Source organism: Eucyclogobius newberryi, unplaced genomic scaffold (assembly GCF_026437365.1).
Source record: "Eucyclogobius newberryi isolate DKJ021-1_F unplaced genomic scaffold, fEucNew1.0.hap1 SCAF_6, whole genome shotgun sequence".
Lineage (NCBI taxonomy): Eukaryota > Metazoa > Chordata > Actinopteri > Gobiiformes > Gobiidae > Eucyclogobius > Eucyclogobius newberryi.
This window is the reverse complement of record NW_027316278.1, coordinates 7185804-7210428: the sequence shown is the minus strand read 5'-3', so window position 1 is coordinate 7210428 and position 24625 is coordinate 7185804. Positions and strand designations below refer to the sequence as shown.

Below are 24625 nucleotides of genomic sequence, written 5' to 3'. Positions count from 1 at the left end.
ATGTATCATTTGGACTTTTTAAAAGGACACTTAAATATAAATATAATTTACCTGTTTGGTGCAAGCTTCAACAATATTTGGTGGAAACATGTTCCTAGAAAACAGAAAAACATCAAATTAATTCATATTAAATTAGTATTTATTTTGTAAATGGCCAATGTATTACACAATATTAGAATATAATATGACAAAATAAATAAAGTAGTACTGAGGTGGAACTAAGTCTTTGTTTTGCACGTCTCAACTAAGTGGCCCACAAGTCCCAAGTCAATGGCCCACAAGTTCAAGTCCTCCACTTTGAGTTTTTTGTGTCATTGTGCCAAATTACAGAAAATGGCTCACATTTTTGCAATTCAATATTATTTTTGAGAATAGTTTTTTTAAGTTCTGGTCACATCAACATGGTCATGTATCAGCTGAAGAGGATTTTAACAAAAGAGAAGCATCAAGTCGTCTCAAGTCACAAGGCTTCAGGTCCAAGTCGAGTCCGAGCCGAGTCCACATCTCCAGTCCATTTTAGCGTTTAATCTAGTCAAGTCTAAAGTCATAAAAATAACATAAAAAGCAGATCAAACGTCGACCATTTTGCGCGTGTTTGAGTGAGAGCGCTGAGGTGTTCGTTTCGTCACCTGATGAGATCCAGGAAGGCGTCGGCCGGGCTGACCTGCTCCACCTTCTGCAAGTTGGTGAACTCGTCCTTGGATCCCTTTCCGGGGTGAATGATCAGAACCATCACGATCCCGATGAAGACGGCGAGGACGGTGGTGGAGGTGTAGTACAGCACCGCCCTCATGCCCATTTTCCCCGACGCGCGGCTGTCCAGGGCGGCCATGCCTGAAACACGACACCATCATTGTTCATTTATCTGGTGTTCAACTCATACTGACCAGTCGATTATAAAGTATATAGTAAAATAATCGTTATCTTGACCACACAGACTCTAAAACACATACGAAAAGACCTTTTACCACAAAGATAATGGCATTATTAAATCAAAATAAAATATTTTCAATCTAGAAGCCTTCAGTTGCCGTATTTCAAGCTTTATTTAGTTGATAATGTATTAGTTTTATCATTTTTATTTTTATTATTAAAGCATAAAAGAGAATGAGTGTGTATGTGTGTGTATACGTGGATATATACATATTATATGCATGGATCTGAGGTAATATGTCTATATGAATGTTTTATGTGGATATGTATGTGTATATATATATATATATATTTCCTTCTCTATTTCTTTCTAGTTAGTTTATTTTATGTAAGTTTTGTTGCTGTGTGTTTTGAAAATAATAAATAGAAAAAAAAGATAATCTATTAAAAAAGTTCCAACATACAATATAAATAATAATTTGACAAGTCAACGACAAAAATACTTACTTTGAATTTAAGTCGCTTTTATTTATTATTTATAACTACTATTTTCCATTTTCATTATGACTATTTGGAGATGCAAACTATTGGATTAACCTTCACTCAAACATCACAATATCAATTTATAGAACAAAGAAACATTACAGTTTAACAATTGCTCATGATTATTGAATATTAGCTTAGTTTTCGTTTACAGGATGTGTCGAGAAGTTGTATTTCAAGGTCGATTTATAGTTAACAATATAAAAGCAGTGATGGTCACATTTGTTCTGGTGATTCAACAGATGAACGAGCTTCTTGCTTGGGTTGCCAAACGGCGTTGGCGTCGGTTTGTCTTAATCAGCCATGTGGTAATAAAGGCTTTTAAATCATTTAGATCCTTTTGAGTGCATTTCATCGCACTGTAGGGCACCAAAAGGACAATTTCACACAATCTATAAACATCCCAGTGCACTCCTGTCTTCTAAAATCCTGCAAAAGGGTTAGTAGATTGTAATTGTAAATAAACCAATTGGCAAACCAGGTGAATTTTAGATTGTAATGCGTTTAGATCTTTAGGACTCCACGCTACACGTCTTTAAAATCTGCATTCCCGCGCCATTTTTGGGACTGAACTTGGACTGAACCTGGACTAGACCGCGACTGAACCGAACCAGGACCAAACCTAAGTCTTCGTCAGGACCAAACTGGGCTCGAACCAGGACTAAACCTGAGTGTTCGTCAGGATCCAACTGGGCTCGAACCAGGACCAAACCCAGTCTTCGTCAGGACCAAACTGGGCTCGAACCAGGACCAAATCGAGACTTTGTCAGGACCAAACTGGGCTCGAACCAGGACTAAACCTGAGTGTTCGTCAGGATCCAACTGGGCTCGAACCAGGACCAAACCCAGTCTTCGTCAGGACCAAACTGGGCTCGAACCAGGACCAAGCCTAAGTCTTCGTCAGGACCAAACTGGGCTCGAACCAGGACCAAACCCGAGTCTTCGTCAGGACCAAACTGGGCTCGAACCAGGACCAAACCCAGTCTTCGTCAGGACCAAACTGGGCTCGAACCAGGACCAAACCCAGTCTTCGTCAGGATCAAACTGGGCTCGAACCAGGACCAAACCCAGTCTTCGTCAGGACCAAACTGGGCTCGAACCAGGACCAAACCCAGACTTCGTCAGGACCAAACTGGGCTCGAACCAGGACCAAACCCAAGTCTTCGTCAGGACCAAACTGGGCTCGAACCAGGACCAAACCCAAGTCTTCGTCAGGACCAAACTGGGCTCGAACCAGGACCAAACCAAAGTCTTCGTCAGGACCAAACTGGGCTCGAACCAGGACCAAATCGAGACTTTGTCAGGACCAAAATGGGCTCGCACCAGGACCAAACCCAGTCTTCGTCAGGACCAAACTGGGCTCGAACCAGGACCAAACCAAAGTCCTTGTACGCCACAAAAACACCTATTCTGTCCCTCGACAAACCTGCATTATGTCTGGGAGCGACTTTCGTGGGAAAACGCCGGGTAAAATAAGGTGGCTCACGCCCTTTTGATTTATCTGAGAAGAATGGCAAGAAATATAATCCCCGTCCGACCTTTGGCAATGAGAAAAGCACATTTCCCAAGCACCAAACGGCTCTATTATACTCTACACAAATCGCCCTCCATTACAAATATTTGGCAACACAAACCCTCCAACCTCAAGTACAATGTGTCCGATTTTCTCTGTAGTTCTGTGTTCATTTTGTCATAAGTGTTTCTCTATTTGATGCAGCTCTTTGCTAAAGCGCGAAACACTTCAAATCCAATCCATCGCGGTGAAGTGCGAACTTTCCGACGCAGGTTATGGCTTTGGTCGCTTCCGATGGCGACGCAACGATTCTACGGTTGGCATTCGAAAGGAGATCTCTAAAAGAAAAGGGGTGCGAGATTAATCGCAATGGAAACTGCAACGGCATCTCGCATCAAACGACAAACATCTTGTCTTTTTCGCCGATCGACTGGCCAGAGCTTGAAACTGGCTCTCAAAAACCTTTCGGTATCTCAGCGATCTAAACGTGGATCTGACCGAGACTACGATCACGTCGAGTTTGTACAAAAACGACTATTTATAGAGAAAAGTACTTGAAAACTGTATAAATGTAAAAACGAACATTACGGTTCAAGTCATTTGGTCCTAAATTGAGTCCATTTGAATCCCGATGTGGACTCTGGTCTGGACCTGTTCAGCTATCCTCATTGTCCCACATAAACGCTTGATATAAATAAAGTAATGAGTCGGCGATTAAAAATGTCGGTAGACCAGAACGCCGTCGACCGATTAATCGACAAAACGACTAAAGTCTGAGAGGTCCGGTCACCGATGAACTGTTCCGAGAGATCGAGAACATCATTTTGTGTTATCTTTTTTATGTTTCGTAATGTTTTCTGTGTGTTGTGTCACAAATTGCAATAATCTGGCATATTTACACGGTTATTACAGATGTTTGTTATGAGGAACTGTCTCCATCGTCACAAGTAAACACGGTAAATAAGTACATTTCCCATTATTTAAAAGAAATAAACGTATTAAACCGAAATATATTGGGTAATTTTCCAATATCAATATGGAAAAAAGTGGATTCTCCCTGACTTTCAGCAAATACCAGGTGCATTTTACATTTAGGAGCAACAATGTTTAGGGAAACAAGATATATATCGCAATCCAATCGAAAATACAAAATCGCAAGGACTGCAGATATTTCACAATTAACACAATTTCCTTTGCAAACAACAATTTATCCTGTCTTATTGCAGTTTAAACCTCCACAAAATGTTCTGAAATGCACTTAATTTGCATATTTCTTTTAGCAGATCAGATGTTCTTCTTCTTCTTTGGTGTTTTATGGCGGTTGGTATCCAAGTGTTACATTACCGCCACCTACTGTAATTGTACGACTTAAGTCTTTAGACATTATCTTTATCAAATGATCTAAATAGACTTTATTCTTTAGACTTCTTGCCTCCCACACTTGGACACCAACCGCCATAAAACACCAAAGAAGAAGATCAGATGTTTAGAATGCGCACTTCGATTTGAACCCTATCGAAGCCAAACCCGCGAATCGAATTGGAACAGCGGTGCTTGTCGGAAAAATGCCACACCCAAAAATGGTTTCGGGGTTCAACCAATACGACCCTCGGAAGTGGAACGAGCGCAGACCTCCCCGAGAGGCGCGTTTTCAAAGTGTCTCGTCCGATTAGAGCCTTTATCTTTCCACAGACGGGGATCGGCTGTGGGAGAACGGAGATGGATGTGGCTCTTTCATTTGAGACTCCGACACAATGGGGGTTTGTGTGCGGGGCCGTCCCACTCCTCTGCTCCTCCTCGCTCTTGAGCTTTTGTCCCGTTCCGTTTGATCCGTCGTCTCTCCTCCTCGTCTCTCCTCCTCGTCTCCCTCCTTCATACTTGCATTTCACGCCCGTCCAAACTGCTGAGGTGATTCGTTTTGCTGATAAAGGAATGTGCGAATGGCCTAATTAAAAGTGGGCTGAAGGGCATTGATCGCTCAGACTTCTCATTTCACTGTGGGCAACACGTTTTCCCTAGTTTGACAAGCGAACGCTGAAGTTTATCATTTTAGCTGGTTTCACTGTGAGGATTTCCCTCGATTTAAAAAAAAACAAATGGCAAGAATCTTATGAATATTGTCTGTTCTTTTAAATGTTTCGTGTTCAAATGTGTAAATGTTTCTAGAATTATGTGCGGGTTTTAGCTGGTTATAAAAGGGTTAGCAAATAAATAAGTCACAAAGTCATCCCAAAACTGTTTCCTGCAGCCATATTGTAAACAAAGTCAAATGTACACCGTGAATCATATTCGTTTGAAACAAAAACATGTTCATTGTGTGTGAATATGCGTGTATATATTCAGATCAGATCAGAGCGTTGCCGAAATGATGTGCCAGAATATGAAAGTCAATATGAAAAAATACTGAGTGTAATGTGGTGCCGGAGGTTCCTGTGCAGGCCTTACTGGCAGATGACGAACATATAATGACGAACATATAATTCAGAACTCACGAGGGGCTTAATAGCTAAATTATATAAATACATGAAAATCTATATAATCTTTCTTTCTTCGAACTGTACTAAAAAAATAAATGGGTAAATTAAGTAATTTTTAATTTCATCAATTTTGCTTTGATGGATGAGGAATGGGAGCCAATGTAAGAATCTCAATGGAAGACACAAAAGCAAAACAAAATGTATGAATGAGACGAACTGCTCCGAAAATCAGGAACTGGACTGACACACGGAAAATGGACGAAAAATTAAGACTTAATTTGGGAAATGGACTAATTTGACAGACTTAATAAAAAATAAATAAATACATAAATAAATAAAATAAATAAAATAAATAAAATAAATAAAATAAATAAAATAAATAAAATAAATAAAATAAATAAAATAAATAAAATAAATAAAATAAATAAAATAAATAAAATAAATAAAATAAATCAATGTTACTTCCTGTAATTCATTTCAGACTACTTCCTGGTTAAAAAGAAATAGAATACTTTATTACTAGCTGCAGATGGAGTGCAGTGGTCTCATTTGGTCCCATATGCTGCTTATACAAGATACCCATTTACACAAAGAAAGTAAAAAGTCACGTACCATCAGTTTTAATCTCTTTTGCTGGGCTGTGACTGACAATTATTTCAGCCGTGGACCCGTAAAACAAGTACTTCTAGTTATTGTTGATGGATTGTTCTAATTTGAAGCCGGCGAGTCACTTTTTTAAGCTGACACAGAGTTTTCTAATTCCCCCTCCCGCTCAATACTCATTATAAAGATGCCATCAGACCCCCTGCCCCGCTTCCTCCTCTCACTTTTGTACCACGCTGACCTTATTGCTCAAATCCTCTTTCTTTTGGCCTCTCTATTCTTCCGGCCTCCTCCTTTTCCCTTTCTAACAGCCATGGGAAAACCTGTTGACTCTGTACGCTCTCCGCGCACACAAAGATCTCCGCGCTGTTGTCCCGGCAGCAGCAGCCCGGCCTCACCAATCCCAGCTTTTCAAAAAGACTCCAGGAGAATGACGTCGGGTCACGGACGGGACGTGTTCATCAAGCTCAGACAGTGGGTCGCTTTGGGGGGGGGGAGTTTAAACTGAGGGCAACGCCAAGAGTTCACACGGCGGTCGATTACGGTAAGTTTGGGCCGTGGTTATGGCAATGCATATGAACGTAACGGAATCCGAATGCAATCTCGTCAGGCAACATACGGCGGGAAAGGATGGGGCTAAATGTATTGACAATTTGGACTGCCACTCAACTAATTACATTAACAATAAATGGGAAAGAGGGTAGCTTCATTGAGACTGTGGAGGATCCGCAAAATCACATGTTTGGAGAGAATTCACAGCGTCGAAATGTTAATTATTCACAAGGAATATCCAACCGTGGCAGCCAGGAGGCAAACCACGATCACGTGTTATGTCACGTTGCTCAGAAAAACTGAACCGAGATCGATAAGTGCTCCGGACAATTTTTTGACCCATCCCTCATTTTATTGTGCTTTTTGATTTACCGTATTTTCTTATAAGTCGCACTGGAGTATAAGTCGCACCAGCCAAAAAATGAATAATAGAGAAGAAAAAAACATATATAAGTCGTACTGGAGTATGAAATGCTGCAAGTGTGAAAATGACATATAATATCATATATAAGTCGCTCCGGAGTATAAGTATAAGTCGCACCCCGGCCAAAACTATGAAAAAAGGTGCGACTTATAGTCCGGAAAATACGTATCTAATCATGCAAAAACAATACAAACTCAATGATAAAAAAAAATGGGCTAGGTAACTTTACTTTATTATTTTTTATTTTTTTCAGTATTGCCTTTTGTCGGTGCCATTTCTGATTTAACTTTGTTCAGAGCGAATGTTGCCAAAAATGTCAAAAATCAAATCCAACTACTAACTAAATGAGAGATACTAATCTGAGCAAGTGTTGATTAAAAGATGAATAAATCACAGAATAGGACAACAATAATACCACGTGGTTACATAGAAATCATTACTATTTTCTGTTTAAAATGACTAGTATATTGTCTAAAAAAAAGTTGCATTTTGATCATGATTTTTTTTATAAAAATCTGTATCGACCGCCAAGTTCCTCAGAGTTTCAAATGTTAGTATTTTGACACTCACATTCAGAATAATAATGTTGAGAAATTCCATTAAATATAATTTCTTTGAAGAAAACCTCCATTTAATTTGTAAAATGTTGTGTGATTTAAACTGAAAAAACACACACGACACAGACAGGTGAGTGAGTCCAATCTGAAGTCTCTATTTTTCTAAATTCAGTTATGATTTCAGTCCATGATTGTTGGTTCAGTTTGTGTCTTTTCCCCTAAAGCCAGAAGAATACTTTAAATATAACAAATACCAAATATACCTAGTAACTTTCTATAATGACCTCCTCCCTCCAGGCATAAATATACATCCATAACAACGTTTTCCTGTACCAGAAGTACCTCGACCTGTTCTCTGTCATATACTTTTAACCTTTTAACCTTTTAACTGCACATAGCTCTAACTGTCAAGGCAAATACTTCTTACATGTTTAATCATAATTATACTGCTGTTTAGTTCGATATATGACCGTTTCTCTCACTCCAAATATAATTCACACAGTTCCAATAATGAGGATTTGTGAAGTTTGTGACCATTTGTTTGTCTTGTATATTCGTGTATATGTTTTTATGATTTTCCAGTAAAGTGCTTTTACTTTTACTTTTGCTTTTGCTTTTGCTTTTGCTTTTGCTTTTGCTTTTGCTTTTGCAGAGAAGGTCGAGCTTCTGCTTCTGCCCATTCGATCTCGGGCCGATTTTGTTGTTTTGATTTGTTCGATCGAAAAATGCGTATTGACCGAAACAATACAATAAAAACATATGGAAGTTTGCCTAATGTGTCTTTTTCAGATTTGAGTCAAGACGTGTTTAAAATGTGCACTCTGAATAAAAAACACAGTCATTTTAAAAAGTCATGGCAATCGCAACTACAAACACATGTCAAACAATTCCAGAATCATTCATTTCTAAATTGTAATTCCCACTTTTATGCTGTTTGGAGCTTACACTGCCTATTATTCCTTCGTTTTGTTCCATTTTGATTCCCCAGCTCTCCTTCTTGTGGCCTCCTACAGCTCTCTCATTCCTCTTCATGGTTTGGGCTTTAAAACACGCTGTGGTTTAGCGTTGGAGCTCGAAGAAGGCTGAAGATTGTGGAAAATCAAGGGCTCATTTTGTACATTGTCAAAAATTGTAATTAGATTTGCCATAAATGATAAAAATAAAAAAAAAGGTAGGATTCTGTTCAGAGTGCGCATTGTAAACAACTCCTGGAGCTTCAACAAATACAAGAATGTTTGTAGAGATTTAAATGTACAAGACAGACCGGACATTTTGTTCTTTGCAGGTGACTTTGTAATATCTAAACAAGGGCGCTTTTGTGCTACTCAAATTGTGATTTATTTTCGAATGTGATAAATTGTGCAGCCCTACAACATCGCAAAAGTTTACCGTAATTTCTGCACTATAAGGCGCAATGGATTATAAAGGCGCACTGTCAATGAATGGTCTATTTTCCATAATTTTTCATATATAAGGCGCACTGTCAATGAATGGTCTATTTTCCATCATTTTTCATATATAAGGCGCACTGTCAATGAATGGTCTATTTTCCATCATTTTTCATATATAAGGGGCACTGTCAATGAACGGTCTATTTTCCATCATTTTTCATATATAAGGCGCACTGTCAATGAATGGTCTATTTTCCATCATTTTTCATATATAAGGGGCACTGTCAATGAATGGTCTATTTTCCATCATTTTTCATATATAAGGCGCACTGGATTATAAGGCGCACTGTCATTTTTTGAGAAAATTAAAGGCTTTTAAGTGTGCTTTATAGTGCGGAAAATACGGTAATTATTATTATATATTATTTTAACCAGTTTAGATTTGATTCTGTTGTTTTTGGAATAGTTTGTTTTTGGAAGAATCTGTCTGTCAATGTATTGCCTTGAACAGCGTGTCGCCTGTGCTCTTACTACAATCACAACCTGCGCTGCCAGAGCTTCGACCTGCAGATAAAGACACATCTGAGCGTTTCCCAGGCTGCACCAGCGCTGCTTGTGATTGGCTGAAGGTGCTGGGTTAAGGTTGAACCCAACTGGATTTAAGCTTTGAAACTGGAACTGCTTGTTTTGTAAAGCTGCTCGCTGGGGGATGATAATCGAATGGGGAGGGGAAGTGACTACCGTATTTTCCGGACTATAAGTCGCACCTTTTTTCATAGTTTTGGCCGGGGTGCGACTTATACTTACATTTATACTTATATACTTATACTCTGGAGCGACTTATATGTGATATTATTTGTTATTTTCACACTAGCAACCGCATTTCATACTCCAGTGCGACTTATATATGTTTTTTTCCTCTCTATTATGCATTTTTTTGGCTGGTGCGACTTATACTCCGGAAAATACGGTATACATGCATTCCAGGATGTGCAAACTGACTTTAAAAACGAAGAACATGGACGACTGAGAAACCTGCTCGGGTGCAGACATAATGAAACCTTTCTCAACCTCAACGTTAAAAACAACTGTGTTAAGAACCCATTGACTTGGAGAAACAGGACTTTTATTGGTAATTACAAATATGGCGTCTTTACAACCAAGATATTAAGCAGAGCAATGTCCACAAAGCTTATACATTAGAGCTTTCAAGGGGAATAATGTGTAAATCATATAAATGTACTGACAATTTAGACAGCCACTCTACCAATTGCATTAAAAATAAATAGAAAAAGAGAAGAATTCTGTCGTAAAAGTGTGTCTTGTTTCTTTTTAACCCCGTGTGAAAGTGCCCATTACTCACAGGGAAAGTCTAACTGTTGGAGAAACTGTGGCCGCAGGAGGCAAACCACTATCACGTGTTTTGGGCGTGTCCTGTTGCTCACAAGAGCTGGACTGAGATGGTTAAAGTGCTACAGACTCAGAACTACGTATTTGGGCCTCTAAACCACGGTCACGATCAATGGAAACCTTCGGAACATACAAGGAAAAAAAGGCCACTGCAAAAAAATGAATGAAAAGTTTGTACAAATGAACGTTTGACCAGTCGACCTCGCGATTGGCAGATGATTCTTCTTGGAACCGTGAGCGGAGCAGAAATTGGAGGCGTGCGGCTGTCTCTGCTGTTTTTGTAATATTGATCCTCTGCCCAACGGTTTCTCTCGGCTCACGCCAGGAACCAGCTCCAACGAGTGCCACGGTTCACGTCCAGATCAAAATCCACCGTCCAACGCACACAACGCTCCACACACACAGAGAGACACAATCCAGCGCCAACGCCACAACCGTTTATGGGCTTTTGGAGAAGTTTCACGATCAGAATGAGTTTGTTGCCATTGTCAATGAACAAAATTTACTAATATAGGAACTTGTCTTTGTGATTCAGTGCAACACAAAACAATAAAACAATGAATAAGTCGTAACAATAAGCTATCAGATCAGAAAAATAACAAGAAAAATACGAAATAGGCTTAATATGTGCACAAATGTACAGTTTATGCAGATGTTCAGAGCCAAATCAAATCAAAAAGTAGATTCAAGGCAAAAAGGAAATTAAAGTAAATTATTTTCCCCCCCTCAATTGATCAATCTAAATATTTAATAATTTCACGCAGAAAACAGTCACACTTTACTCTCCAAAATCTGAACTTGGCTCAAAAGGCAAGAAAAAAACAACCTTTGACTGACCGAGGATCGGCCGCTTCATCGGCAGTTAGAAGTGATAGAATCTCTAGATCTGGTGTAGATTTACCGTATTTTCCGGACTATAAGCCGCACCTTTTTTTCATAGTTTTGGCCGAGGTGCGACTTATATGTGATATTATTTATTATTTTCTCACAGACAACCACAAGAGGGCGCTCTAGGCTCCAAGCGACGCAGAAGAAGAATCTGCACTTCTTCTTCCTCTGGAGTTTGTGGAGTTGTTTAGAAGTGACACAGAGGAAGAAGAATTCAGTGGATTTAGTGATTTGGGGTAAAACTGATGCTTTGGTAAACTTGTTAGCATGTTCTTTATGCTATAGTTATCTGAATAACTGTTCATATGTTACGTTAACATACCAGACACTTACCACAGTTCTGTCTGTGCCTCATGTAGCTGAAGGTGTTAGCGTTAGCATACGTCATGTAGCTGAAGGTGTTAGCGTTAGCATACGTCATGTAGCTGAAGGTGTTAGCGTTAGCATACGTCATGTAGCTGAAGGTGTTAGCGTTAGCATACGTCATGTAGCTGAAGGTGTTAGCATTAGCATACGTCATGTAGCTGAAGGTGTTAGCGTTAGCATACGTCATGTAGCTGAAGGTTTTAGCGTTAGCATACGTCATGTAGCTGAAGGTGTTAGCGTTAGCATACGTCATGTAGCTGAAGGTGTTAGCGTTAGCATACGTCATGTAGCTGAAGGTGTTAGCATTAGCATACGTACACCTATTCACCATGTTCTCTCATCTGTTATTATTTTAAACTGCATTTCAAGATGAAATGTCTGTTCTTGGGCTTGGATTTGATCAAATACATTTCCCCCCAAAAATGCGACTTATACTCCAGTGCGACTTATATATGTTTTTCGATCCCCGGTGCAGCCGTAAACTCACAGAACGGCGGTCTTTGTGGCGGCGCGGCGGTCACGTGACTCGATGTCAGTAGATAGTGTGCGTCGCGGGCAGGACCTTATCAAACAGGGCCAGGACATCGAAAACAAGCTCTGAAATGCCTCTCCCGTCACATGACTTTGGCGTAGCGATGTGTGCCACGTGTTATTATTCTGTCAGAGAAAGACGGGCTTGAAAAGAGCAGTGTCGGGTCGTAAGAGTCACTGAGATTGAGTTGAAATCATAATAATATCAATAATAGGAAGGCAATCGCAAAAACTGATGATTAAGGACTGGACGGACATCGTAACTGACAAACGCACTGTGGAAAAAATAATAATCAATTCTAAAATCGACAATTCAAAGAACAATGGACCATGGGACTCTTCATTTTTTTGCCATAGCACGTATTAACCTCGCTTTCTTTATTACTTTCTAATTTTATTCTTTACTTATCCAGAGATCTCTATGGTCCTGCCCAGCTCTGGCTTTTATTTCATGTAATTCTTTGTATATACTCTCTCCCCCTCCCTCCCTCCCTCCCTCCCTCTCTCCCTCCCTCTCGCTCTCTCTGTCCCCCTCCCTCCCTCCCCCTCTCTCCCTCCCTCCCTCCCTCCCTCTCTCCCTCCTTCTCTCTCGCTCTCTCCCTCCCTCTCGCTCTCTCTCTCCCCCTCCCTTCCTCTCCCTCCCTCCCTCTCTCTACCTCCCTTCCTCTCTCTCTCCCCCTCTCCCCCTCCCTCGCTCTCTCCCTCCTTCTCTCTCTCTCCCTCCTTCTCTCTCCCTCTCTCTCTCCCTCCCTCCCTCTCTCCGCCTGCCTCCCCCCTCCCTCTCTCTCCCCCTCCCTCCCTCTCTCCCTCCCTCCCCCTCCCTCTCTCTCTCTCTCTCTCTCTCTCTCTCTCTCTCTCTCTCTTCTCTCTCTCTCTCTCTCTCTCTCTCTCTCTCTCTCTCTCTCTCTTCTCTCTCTCTTCTCTCTCTCTCTCTCTCTCTCTCTTCTCTCTCTCTCTCTCTCTCTCTCTCTCTCTCTCTCTCTCTCTCTCTCTCTCTCTCTCTCTCCCTCTACAACAGTATGAGGTCACTGTAACCCAGTCCACGAGTGAACCCAAAAACAACAAAGATGAGCGTTCTGAGTAAACCGCTGCTGCTGTGAGACTCTGGAGGGACATTAAGCAGTCTAATCAACACCTCCTTCGCTGTAATACATATTTATCTCTCGCTGTAAGAGTTAAGAGTCTTGATTTGTGTAGTCTGGGCTAGTTAGAGTAAGGTAGGCCCAGACACTTTTACTATGTATTGTTTATTTTCAGGAAATTAATACTGAAAGAAGTCGTATTTGTTTATAATTTGATAAAAAACTATTTCATGAATTAAAGGCGGTATGGACGATTTTTCGGCGATTTGAGAACTCAGGCGGAAGTGCGCATGCCACTCCCCCCTTCTGCGTCAGCTCGAACTGTCTTTCTCCGTCTTCATTTTGCCCCGTACACTGAGGGAACTATATTATGATAGATCCATGCGCTTAGGCACGCGGAAACGTGGGGACGAGCCTGACGCGGCTGCAGGTGAGCGATAGGTGCGTTTTATGATTGATACGTGGCAGGACAAATGATTTATCCATGCCACGAGGAAATATGATAAAAAATTTGCTGAAAAAAATCGTCCATACCACCTTTCATACAAGGGGGAATTGATTTTCTTTTATAGTTTTAGAGTGACATATTGACACTAACATCAGCCCAGATTGTGATATTGAAAAAAGGGCTCTTATTTGTGTTATGTTGAATTACATTCTGTTCACTTCCACTGTATCTGTTGTTGTTGTTGTTGTTGTTGTTGTTGTTGTGGTTGTTGTTGTTTTTAATGGTGGTTGGCAGAGTTTGAAGTGTTTCTATCATGACAATGGTAAAGAATTCTGGGTCTAGAATGATTTGATTTGTTTTCAACTATTTTGGACCAGTTACAAAATCTTTTCTCCTTTTAAATAAAATGATCAAATAATTAGTTTTTTAATCGATTAATTCAAACTGCATCTTTTTCACTCAACCGACCTTTTCTTACTCAACACAATATATTGAAACTAGTCCTCAACGACACAAGATATTTTGAGCTCAGGGGGTTCATGTACTGTACATATTGTATTTGAGAGAGACAACTGCACGTCTCCATCTGCTGCATGCGTCAGACTCGAGATGTTTATGAGGCGTCTCAGAGCGACTCAGGCACGTCCAAGAGGATCAGGAAGCACAAGCACAAGCAGAAGTACAAGCAGAAGTACAAGCAGAAGTACAAGCAGAAGTACAAGCAGCAGCACAAGCAGAAGTACAAGCAGAAGCAGAAGTACAAGCAGAAGTACAAGCAGAAGCACAAGCAGAAGCACAAGCAGAAGTACAAGCAGAAGCAGAAGTACAAGCAGAAGCAGAAGCACAAGCACAAGCAGAAGCACAAGCAGAAGTACAAGCAGAAGCAGAAGTACAAGCAGAAGCACAAGCACAAGCAGAAGCAGAAGTACAAGCAGAAGCACAAGCAGAAGCAGAAGTACAAGCAGAAGCAGAAGTACAAGCAGAAGCAGAAGTACAAGCAGAAGCAGAAGTACAAGCAGAAGCAGAAGTACAAGCAGAAGCACAAGTAGAAGCAGAAGTACAAGCAGAAGCACAAGCAGAAGCAGAAGTACAAGCAGAAGCAGATGTACAAGCAGAAGCAGAAGCAGAAGTACAAGCAGAAGCACAAGCACAAGCAGAAGCAGAAGTACAAGCAGAAGCAGAAGCACAAGCAGAAGCAGAAGTACAAGCAGAAGCACAAGCAGAAGCAGAAGCAGAAGCAGAAGTACAAGCAGAAGCACAAGCACAAGCACAAGCAGAAGTACAAGCAGAAGCAGAAGTACAAGCAGAAGCAGAAGTACAAGCACAAGCAGAAGTACAAGCACAAGCAGAAGCAGAAGTACAAGCAGAAGCAGAAGTACAAGCAGAAGCAGAAGTACAAGCAGAAGCAGAAGTACAAGCAGAAGCAGAAGTACAAGCAGAAGCAGAAGCACAAGCAGAAGCAGAAGTACAAGCAGAAGCAGAAGCAGAAGCACAAGCACAAGCACAAGCAGAAGCAGAAGTACAAGCAGAAGCACAAGCAGAAGCAGAAGCAGAAGCAGAAGTACAAGCAGAAGCAGAAGTACAAGCAGAAGCACAAGCAGAAGCAGAAGTACAAGCAGAAGCAGATGTACAAGCAGAAGCAGAAGCAGAAGTACAAGCAGAAGCACAAGCACAAGCAGAAGCAGAAGTACAAGCAGAAGCACAAGCAGAAGCAGAAGTACAAGCAGAAGCACAAGCAGAAGCAGAAGCAGAAGCAGAAGCAGAAGCAGAAGTACAAGCAGAAGCACAAGCACAAGCAGAAGTACAAGCAGAAGCAGAAGTACAAGCAGAAGCAGAAGTACAAGCACAAGCAGAAGTACAAGCACAAGCAGAAGTACAAGCAGAAGTACAAGCAGAAGCAGAAGTACAAGCAGAAGCAGAAGTACAAGCAGAAGCAGAAGTACAAGCAGAAGCAGAAGCACAAGCAGAAGCAGAAGCAGAAGTACAAGCAGAAGCAGAAGCACAAGCACAAGCACAAGCACAAGCAGAAGCAGAAGTACAAGCAGAAGCACAAGCAGAAGCAGAAGCAGAAGCAGAAGTACAAGCAGAAGCAGAAGTACAAGCAGAAGCAGAAGTACAAGCAGAAGCAGAAGCAGAAGCACAAGCAGAAGCAGAAACACAAGCACAAGCAGAAGTACAAGCACAAGCAGAAGCAGAAGTACAAGCACAAGCACAAGCAGAAGCAGAAGCACAAGCAGAAGCACAAGCAGAAGTACAAGCAGAAGTAGATGTACAAGCAGAAGCAGAAGTACAAGCAGAAGCAGAAGCACAAGCAGAAGCAGAAGTACAAGCAGAAGTACAAGCAGAAGCAGAAGCAGAAGCACAAGCAGAAGCACAAGCAGAAGCAGAAGTACAAGCAGAAGCACAAGCACAAGCAGAAGCAGAAGTACAAGCACAAGCAGAAGCAGAAGTACAAGCACAAGCAGAAGCAGAAGCAGAAGCACAAGCACAAGCAGAAGCAGAAGTACAAGTGCAGGTGAAGAAGGTGCAAAAGGCGTGTGTTCAGTCCACATTTACTGTCTTAAGAAATGTAATCTCAAATATGCTAAACTTAAAAATAAATTAAATTAAATATATATATATATATTTTTAAAAGGAATGTAATCTCAAATATGCTAAAGTAAAAAAAGAGAGATTAAAAACAAAGATAAAAAAGGAATGTAATGGTGACTTCAGATAGAGAATAACTCCAAAGAAAATAAAATCTGAAATTGTTTCTTTTATTTAATAATGCAGCTGTGTCTTTGCAATAAAAACCTCTTTTTGCATGTGTTTAACATCCATGTAGTCCTTTTAACAATCATTAAAATACTGTGTGTAGTCCTTTTAACAATCATTAAAATACTGTGTGTAGTCCTTTAAACAATCATCAAAATACTGTGTGTAGTCCTTTAAACAATCATCAAAATACTGTGTGTAGTCCTTTTAACAATCATTAAAATACTGTGTGTAGTCCTTTTAACAATCATTAAAATACTGTGTGTAGTCCTTTTAACAATCATTAAAATACTGTGTGTAGTCCTTTAAACAATCATTAAAATACTGTGTGTAGTCCTTTAAACAATCATCAAAATACTGTGTGTAGTCCTTTTAACAATCATTAAAATACTGTGTGTAGTCCTTTAAACAATCATTAAAATACTGTGTGTAGTCCTTTAAACAATCATCAAAATACTGTGTGTAGTCCTTTAAACAATCATTAAAATACTGTGTGTAGTCCTTTAAACAATCATGAAAATACTGTGTGTAGTCCTTTAAACAATCATCAAAATACTGTGTGTAGTCCTTTAAACAATCATTAAAATACTGTGTGTAGTCCTTTAAACAATCATCAAAATACTGTGTGTAGTCCTTTAAACAATCATTAAAATACTGTGTGTAGTCCTTTAAACAATCATCAAAATACTGTGTGTAGTCCTTTAAACAATCATTAAAATACTGTGTGTAGTCCTTTAAACAATCATCAAAATACTGTGTGTAGTCCTTTAAACAATCATGAAAATACTGTGTGTAGTCCTTTAAACAATCATCAAAATACTGCACGATTATTTTAATCGTCGACCTGTCGTGTTTGTTATTGTTGCATCCCGACTTTTACTTTACGGTCGAGTCTCCAAGTCCTACATGGTTTTAAAATAGCTAGTTTTCAAAAATAAAAACATGAAAATCTACTACAACAATATGGTTTGTATTATTAAACTGTCAACACTTGTGGACTAAAATAAATATCTGCCTTACTTTATTATCAAATACAAAGAAAAAAAGCATATGTCTTATTCAAGGACATTGCCATTTGTGATCATAAATTGTAAAACAGTTAATAATAGTCCATGTTATGTTTACTGCATATTTGTGTTAAAAATAAACTCTGATAACTGTGTCCTTTTGCTGTCAGTGGTTTGTGATCTCACTGAAAGATACGACGTCATGTCTGGTCATGGTTTTAAACAGCATTGTGTAGTTACGTGATTGTAAGTGCGCAGTAGAGTTAGAGCTGTAGTCGCTCAGTAATATTCTTGGTCGATTAAAAGAACAAAAGTGTGAAACTGACAAAAGCTCTCCAAATGTTTCCGTTATGATCCGACCGTGTGTCTGATCCAAACTGCGCTCACAAGACTACAACTGCACAGTAAAAATACACAGGATTATACTGGAAAGTATTAAGGAACAATGCATTTATATTTACTGCCATCTACTTTAGACTTTAGGCTTTATTCTTTAGACCTTTTTCAACCTTTTTCAACCTTTTTCAACCTTTTTCAACCTTTTTTCTCACAAGGACCGATACAATCACAAGATTTTTTTTTCAGGGACCGATTGAAGCCAGTAACAACAGCGTCCAATGTGCACATATAACTTTTTTAATACTTTATTAGTTATGTTTGCTGTTTACTAGATCGCCTCTATATTTTCATGGTAAAACACATCGAATATTGGGACATCGAATATTGGGACATAGAAACAGACTATAAAACTAAAATAATAATACATTACTTAGGGTGCATTGGCCTCTAGGGACCGGTAGTAGATGGCCCGCGGCCCGGTTTTGGGCCCCGGCCCGGTGGTTGGGGACCCTGAGGGCTAAAGGACTTAAGGCAGGAGTGTCCAAACTGTTTTCCCCGAGGGTCTGAAACTTACACGGAGCAGAAGAAGAACAACCCGACGATGAAGTCAACCATTCAACATTTTGCTTTTGACATAGTTTTGATGAGACTCCACACCTTTAATAAGACTTGGAACATTAATATTAACGCAAACATGTTTTATTTTCCCCAATTTTACAATAACGAAGTGCTAATTTTTGTTGTTTGGGCCAACTAAGCATTTGGACCCCGAGCCACAGTTTGGACACCCCTGACTTCAGGCAACAGTAAAGCCACGTTCCGACTGGCCCTGCTCCTCCAGACCAGCCTTTTGGAATGGTGCATTTCATGGCAGAATGTGTCTGGTCTGCGTTGTGAGCACCTAACGTCACCCGAACCATCACGATCACAAATCCAACCTCAGCCATTCACGCACAAGAAGTTCAGTTTGTGGCGCGCTCAGTGCCGCCGCTCCCGTGACACGCACAACGCACAGTGTGAAGGGCGTCGAGTGCTCCGAGGGGCACCGCCAGCCCGACCTCCAGCCCGACCGCCAGCCCGACCTCCAGCCCGACCTCCAGCCCGACCGCCAGCCTGACCGCCAGCCCGACCACCAGCCCGACCGCCAGCCCGGCCTTCAGCCCGACCGCCAGCCCGACTGCCAGCCCGACCGCCAGCCTGACCGCCAGCCTGACCGCCAACCTGGCCGGGCAGTTTGGACCGAACGACGTGGGCTTTTTGTGCAGCGGCCGCACTCTTCCTTTTACAATTAAACAGTGAGTCTTCTCTGTCTTTAGCTCAGGAACTTCTCTCTCTTTCCATATGAAGTTTGAGACGCGCAGGGGCCGCCACACAAGCCACAGCTTAAACAGACGCAGAGAGCAGGGGCCCGCCACACAAGCCACGGTTTAAACAGACGCAGAGAGCAGGGCCACAGCTGGGAACAGTTTGGACTCCACATACGTGTACTATGAACTATGTACTATGAAGGCCCAAAACATCAACATTGACCATGAAAAAGAGAGAATAAAACAAGATGTGCGGCTCCGTGGAGCAAAGCCGAAGTCTGAATGTAAAATAAACAAATGTTTAAATCGTGTTCTGTGCAGGAGGAGCAGGAGAAGGGCTCCGGGTGATGCCGGAGCAGGGGCAGGAACATTTGGGGACTGTGGGGGGACCTCATAATCAAATCTAAAATGCCCCAGAATGCAGTAAACAATGTGATTTTTATTGAAAACTCCTGACACAATCAGCGTAAATCACAATCTCAGCTGTGAGATGTGGCAAAATGTAAACACAACTTTGGATAATATTAGATGGATATGAAAAATAATACTTGTGGGTCCTGATGCCAGTGCTGTGCATCACTAAACAGGAAACAGCTGAAGATAACGTGAGCTCGCTTTGTTTCGTTAAGTCTGTCAGTTCAACATATAAAGTCAGCATCATAAATACGGCAGTTTATCACCAGATCAAGTGGTGACAAATTGTTCTTTTCTGTTTATATCTGCTTTTTACGGTATTGTTTTCTGCGTTCTCTCTTATCCAATCATCTCACGCTAAAGTGTCCCAGGAGCTGCAAACGAGCCAGACAAATACAGCGGAAATACAGTTCACTTAAGACACCGGCGTCGCCTTCGGACCGTCCCAATCCGGTCCCGAGCGAACCGGTGGAAACGTGACTTCGGTGCGCGTACCTGTAATGAGACTGGAGACCAGCAGGGGCAGCACCAGCATCTGTAGCATCCTCATGAGCAGCTCTCCGGGGAAAGAGAAGAACTTCACCTCTCGGTAGGACAGGTGGTACGGGCGCATCCCGAAGCCCAGGATCACACCTGCCAGCGCAGACAACAGAACACGATCGCAGCACAACATTAGCACTAGTGTAGTTTTTCCCCACGATGGTTTGAAGTTCAGCGGACAGGTTTGAGTAGAACGTTGAGTCGTTCTGTAATTCAAACGAGGGCCAATAATACAGCAGTGGGTTAAGTCTGTCTAATAACCTGCGCATGAGCCGTTAGGCCGCAGTTATTTTTATACTTTCTTTACGGATTTTTGAATGAAATATATTGAACAGGCGGACGAAATATAAATATAATTTCAGTTTCAAAAGGTTTTTTCTTCCGGTTTTACCCCAAGCGCACCACGGGATGAGAGGGGGGGGGGGGGGGAGAGAGGGGGGGCGCAGGTGAGTGTAACAGTAGATTTAGCGTGTTTTGTGTGTGCACTCTCAGTCACGGCAAAACGCGCTGGAGAAAATGTGGTAAATGGGTTTAAAAGTATATTTGCGATATAAAGGCGCGCAACAGACGCACAGATCCGTCACAGACTCCTGCATGATTTTGACAAAAAATTGCTTCACGCGCTCTTATCTTTTGACTTCGCTTTTTATATTTCATTTAATGCTATATTGCGTTGTCGGCAGTACTTTGTGGAAAAAAAAAAGATAATAATTAATTGTATTTATATTGTAGAAATCAATAATCTAAGTGCGGCGGATCCGTAAACCAAGTAATACAATATCCGCGGGCTTATAGGGTCAAATGTTGCAAGTCAACACAAGAACTTTGAGTGAATTCCAGCAGAGTCGTGGGAAATGACGTGCTCCGCCTGTAGATACTTGTAGATGAGGAGCAATTAGATGAGAGGATCTAAAAGTTTTCTGTTCAAAGTGGGTCCTGTTTTTTCACTAAAGCATCAAACCTGGTAGTATACTTTATCCTCTGAAACTGCTTTTCTAAATTCAAGGAAAGTGACACTTACGGTCCGGTATCGCAGTTCTGGGGAGGTCAAGATGAATTGTTTAATCAGCGACGGTGAGAACTGTCATTTTACATTTGGTTTTGCGTTCAGAACAATTACGTAAAATAGAAGCGACTAAATAGACGGTGATCCTTTGCTCTTTTTCAGTTCAGCCGATGTACTGACTGACAGCCACCTCGCAACGTTATCCGTCATCTAACACCAAACGAAAATGTGAACGTGGTTCGATTGTCTCAGCTTCACGGATCCGCGTTACTCGGACATAATTTGAGTCTAATTCCCTTTTTCTCGCAGGCGGCTGACCCATTAACCCGCCGCGAAAGAACTTCCGCCTTTTCCTGTGCCGTTGCCGCGAAATTCGATCCGAGCAGCAGATGTGGGACTTCACGCCGAGGGAGGTTAATAGCCAAAGGTCGGAGGTCAAATGTTTGCTTAAGAGTCAGTCTAAAGTCACCGAGGAATGTTCTAGACTCTCTCTGCTCCGCGCGTCCTGTCAAGATCGACGAGTGTTGATGGTGAAGACTCTTTTAACATGAAGGCGGTCAAAGAGATTTTTTATCACAGTCCGACTGGAAAATGCAAAAAGGTTTCGATTCACGAAGGACGCAATTAAGTATGAAGAGAGTAATTTGTTGCAGAAAACTAAATATATGGACTTTCTGGTGTAGTATCATGTATAAATCCTGCTATACTGAGATTTTTGTTCCGAAATACACGTCCTAGTTTTGTAAAAACATATTCATCTCTTGCATCTTGTAAATTTTTCAACCTTCTGTTTTTCGTATGCCTCGTCAACTGAAGCTTGTTTAAGATTACGATGCACTTGGTACATTTAAAAGGTGCACTATGTAACCGTTTCGTCGCATAGATGTTATCCAACTGTCTAAATGGACTCGATTCCTGTTATTTCCGAGTTATTCTGATTAACTTTATGTGTACCGTATTTTCCGGACTATACGTTTTTCATAATTGTACTCCGGAGAGACTTATGTGATATTATTCGTGATTTTCACCCTGACAACCACAAGAGGGCGCTCTAGGCTCTAAGCGACGCAGAAGAAGAATCTGCACTTCCTCTTCCTCTGAAGTTTGTGGAGTTGTTTAGAAGTGACACAGAGGAAGAAGAATTCAATGGATTTAGTGATTTGGGGTAAAACTGATGCTTTGCTAAACTTGTTAGCATGTTCTTTATGCTATAGTTATCTGAATAACTGTTCATATGTTACGTTAACATACCAGACACTTACCACAGTTCTGTCTGTGCCTCATGTAGCTGAAGGTGCTAGCGTTAGCATACGTCATGTAGCTGAAGGTGTTAGCGTCAGCATACGTCATGTAGCTGAAGGTGTTAGCGTTAGCATACGTCATGTAGCTGAAGGTGTTAGCGTTAGCATACATCATGTAGCTGAAGGTGTTAGCGTTAGCATACGTCATGTAGCTGAAGGTGTTAGCGTTAGCATACATCATGTAGCTGAAGGTGTTAGCATTAGCATACGTCATGTAGCTGAAGGTGTTAGCGTTAGCATACGTACACCTAATCACCATGTTCTCTCATCTGTTATTATTTTAAACTGCATTTACAGATGAAATGTCTGTTCTTGGTCTTGGATTTTAACAAATTATTTTCCCAAAAAAATACGACTTATACTCCAGTGTGACTTATATATGTTTTTGTCTTCTCTATTATGCATTTTTTGGCTGGTGCGACTTACACTCCAGTGCAACTTATAGTCCGGAAAATACGGTAATTGTAATTGATTGTATTTTATTGCACTTGCCTGTACAGGACATTGGGCTTTTAAAGTTGTAATTGCGCTTCAGAAATAAACGTTGACAGTGAATTAGTTTTATATCAAGATTACTCTGGCTTTTTGTGTTTATAATGAATAATAACATTGTCCTTAAAAAAATAAAAATCTGTAAAAATAGTAGAAATCAGTTACAGCCAGAAAAGTTACACAGTGCACCTTTAGGTAAATCTAGAATAGGAAAATCCCTCAATATCAGACCGTGTTCTGGCGAGAGCGCGGGAACTTACCAATTATAACGGCCGCCACGGTGAAAATGACAAAGGCGTTCTTCATGAAGCATCTTTTGACGTCCTCTTTGGTGATGCTCTGGACCTTCTGCCGGGCCCTCTCGGACTGGGCTCGGACCCTGGCCCGGACCTGCTGCAGACCGGCACGACCCCTTTGGCCGCCCTCCCCGTTACTCTGAGTCATGGCTGCTGCGGAAGACGTCGGCGTTATTACATCACGCTCGGGCGGCAAGAATCGGCATTTGAACGTTCGAAAATGGCGCATCGCAAAGACAACGTTTATTTTAATAAAATAATTTGAAAACAACAACAAAATCTGCCGTGTTTTGTCCAAAAGCTGCCAACCCTGTAGTTCATACGTCTGCAAACATGTTGTGAAATGCATGTCATTCTTGTAATAGTTTTTCAGTCTTTCAAACGTTCTCCGAATGCTAATGCTAATGCTCCGAATGCTAATATTCAAACATAGATCATGAAAATCAAACTGCAATGCTTTGGAACTCAATATTTTCAAATATCATGCAGGCGTACATTATATACAACACATATGCAAATGTGGAATGCCTCACAATACTGAAGATTCATTTAATAATACAAATTGTGATTATTCAGGACACAATAAAATCATAACAACAAAAACAAAATTATCTATACTAAAAAAAAAGTAAACTGTTTGTGTTAAATTAACTCTAATTTTACTCTAATTCTAATTATGAAAGGTTGGATTTCATAATTGGTTTCATACTAGTATTGATCTATTAGACAATTTGTCAAACAACCGTAAATAATCGTTAAATCGATGTTTTGTCTCACAATAATCATGTGACATCCCAACAATATACTGCAAAATGACTAATATATTGGCTAGTACAATATCAATATCACAAGTAACTAAATGTAGCACAATAAGGCCAACATTCTATCAGATATAAATCAGAATTATTTATGTTTATTCCTTTTCTTTGTCTGCTCTTTGACAGAGAATTAAAAAAAAATGGCCTTATTAATTTTGTGGTTCAACATTTATTCAATCCTTGTGAATAATGCCACTGTTTATCCGTACGCAGAGAAAACATTCAACTTTATTCCAGTTTTTGTGTCATGCGTATCAGCAATCCAAGATAATAATATGGTTTTGTGTGATAAAAACCCTTGTAAATAAACAATAAAGCACACTTTTAACATAATGCTGATGTTTTGACCTGGTTTATGGTTAATATCTAGGAAATTACTGGGTCGCTGTACACAAGAAAGGGAAAACTGTTGGGTCATTATATATATATATATATATATATATATATATATATATATATATATATATATATATATATATATATATATATATATATATATATTTTGTATTTAGAATGTGGTGGCAATGATTAGGGCTGAAAGAAGGAAATTGATCAATCACAATGATCCATCAATTATAGTAATAATCGTGAAATAATTTTGTAATGGAATGATAATTTGTATTCGACTCCAGCAACACAGCACAGTCTGTCATGAGCTGAGGGAAATAAGCACAAATTTGTGTTTTGGTC

The 24625-nt window shown here is 40.5% G+C and overlaps 1 protein-coding gene across 1 annotated transcript in view; it reads right to left on the bottom strand.

Annotated features, from left to right (window-relative positions):
- Positions 1-23265, bottom strand: part of LOC140346936 (excitatory amino acid transporter 1-like) — a 32833-nt gene extending 9568 nt beyond the window's left edge. Inside the window, exons 1-4 of the mRNA XM_072433163.1 lie at positions 23082-23265; positions 19978-20115; positions 630-834; positions 52-94 (exon numbers count right to left, since the gene is read on the bottom strand). Of these exons, the coding sequence (XP_072289264.1) occupies positions 52-94; positions 630-834; positions 19978-20115; positions 23082-23265 (570 nt within the window). The remainder of the gene's footprint in view (positions 1-51; positions 95-629; positions 835-19977; positions 20116-23081) is intronic.
- Positions 23266-24625: the final 1360 nt, after the last annotated feature.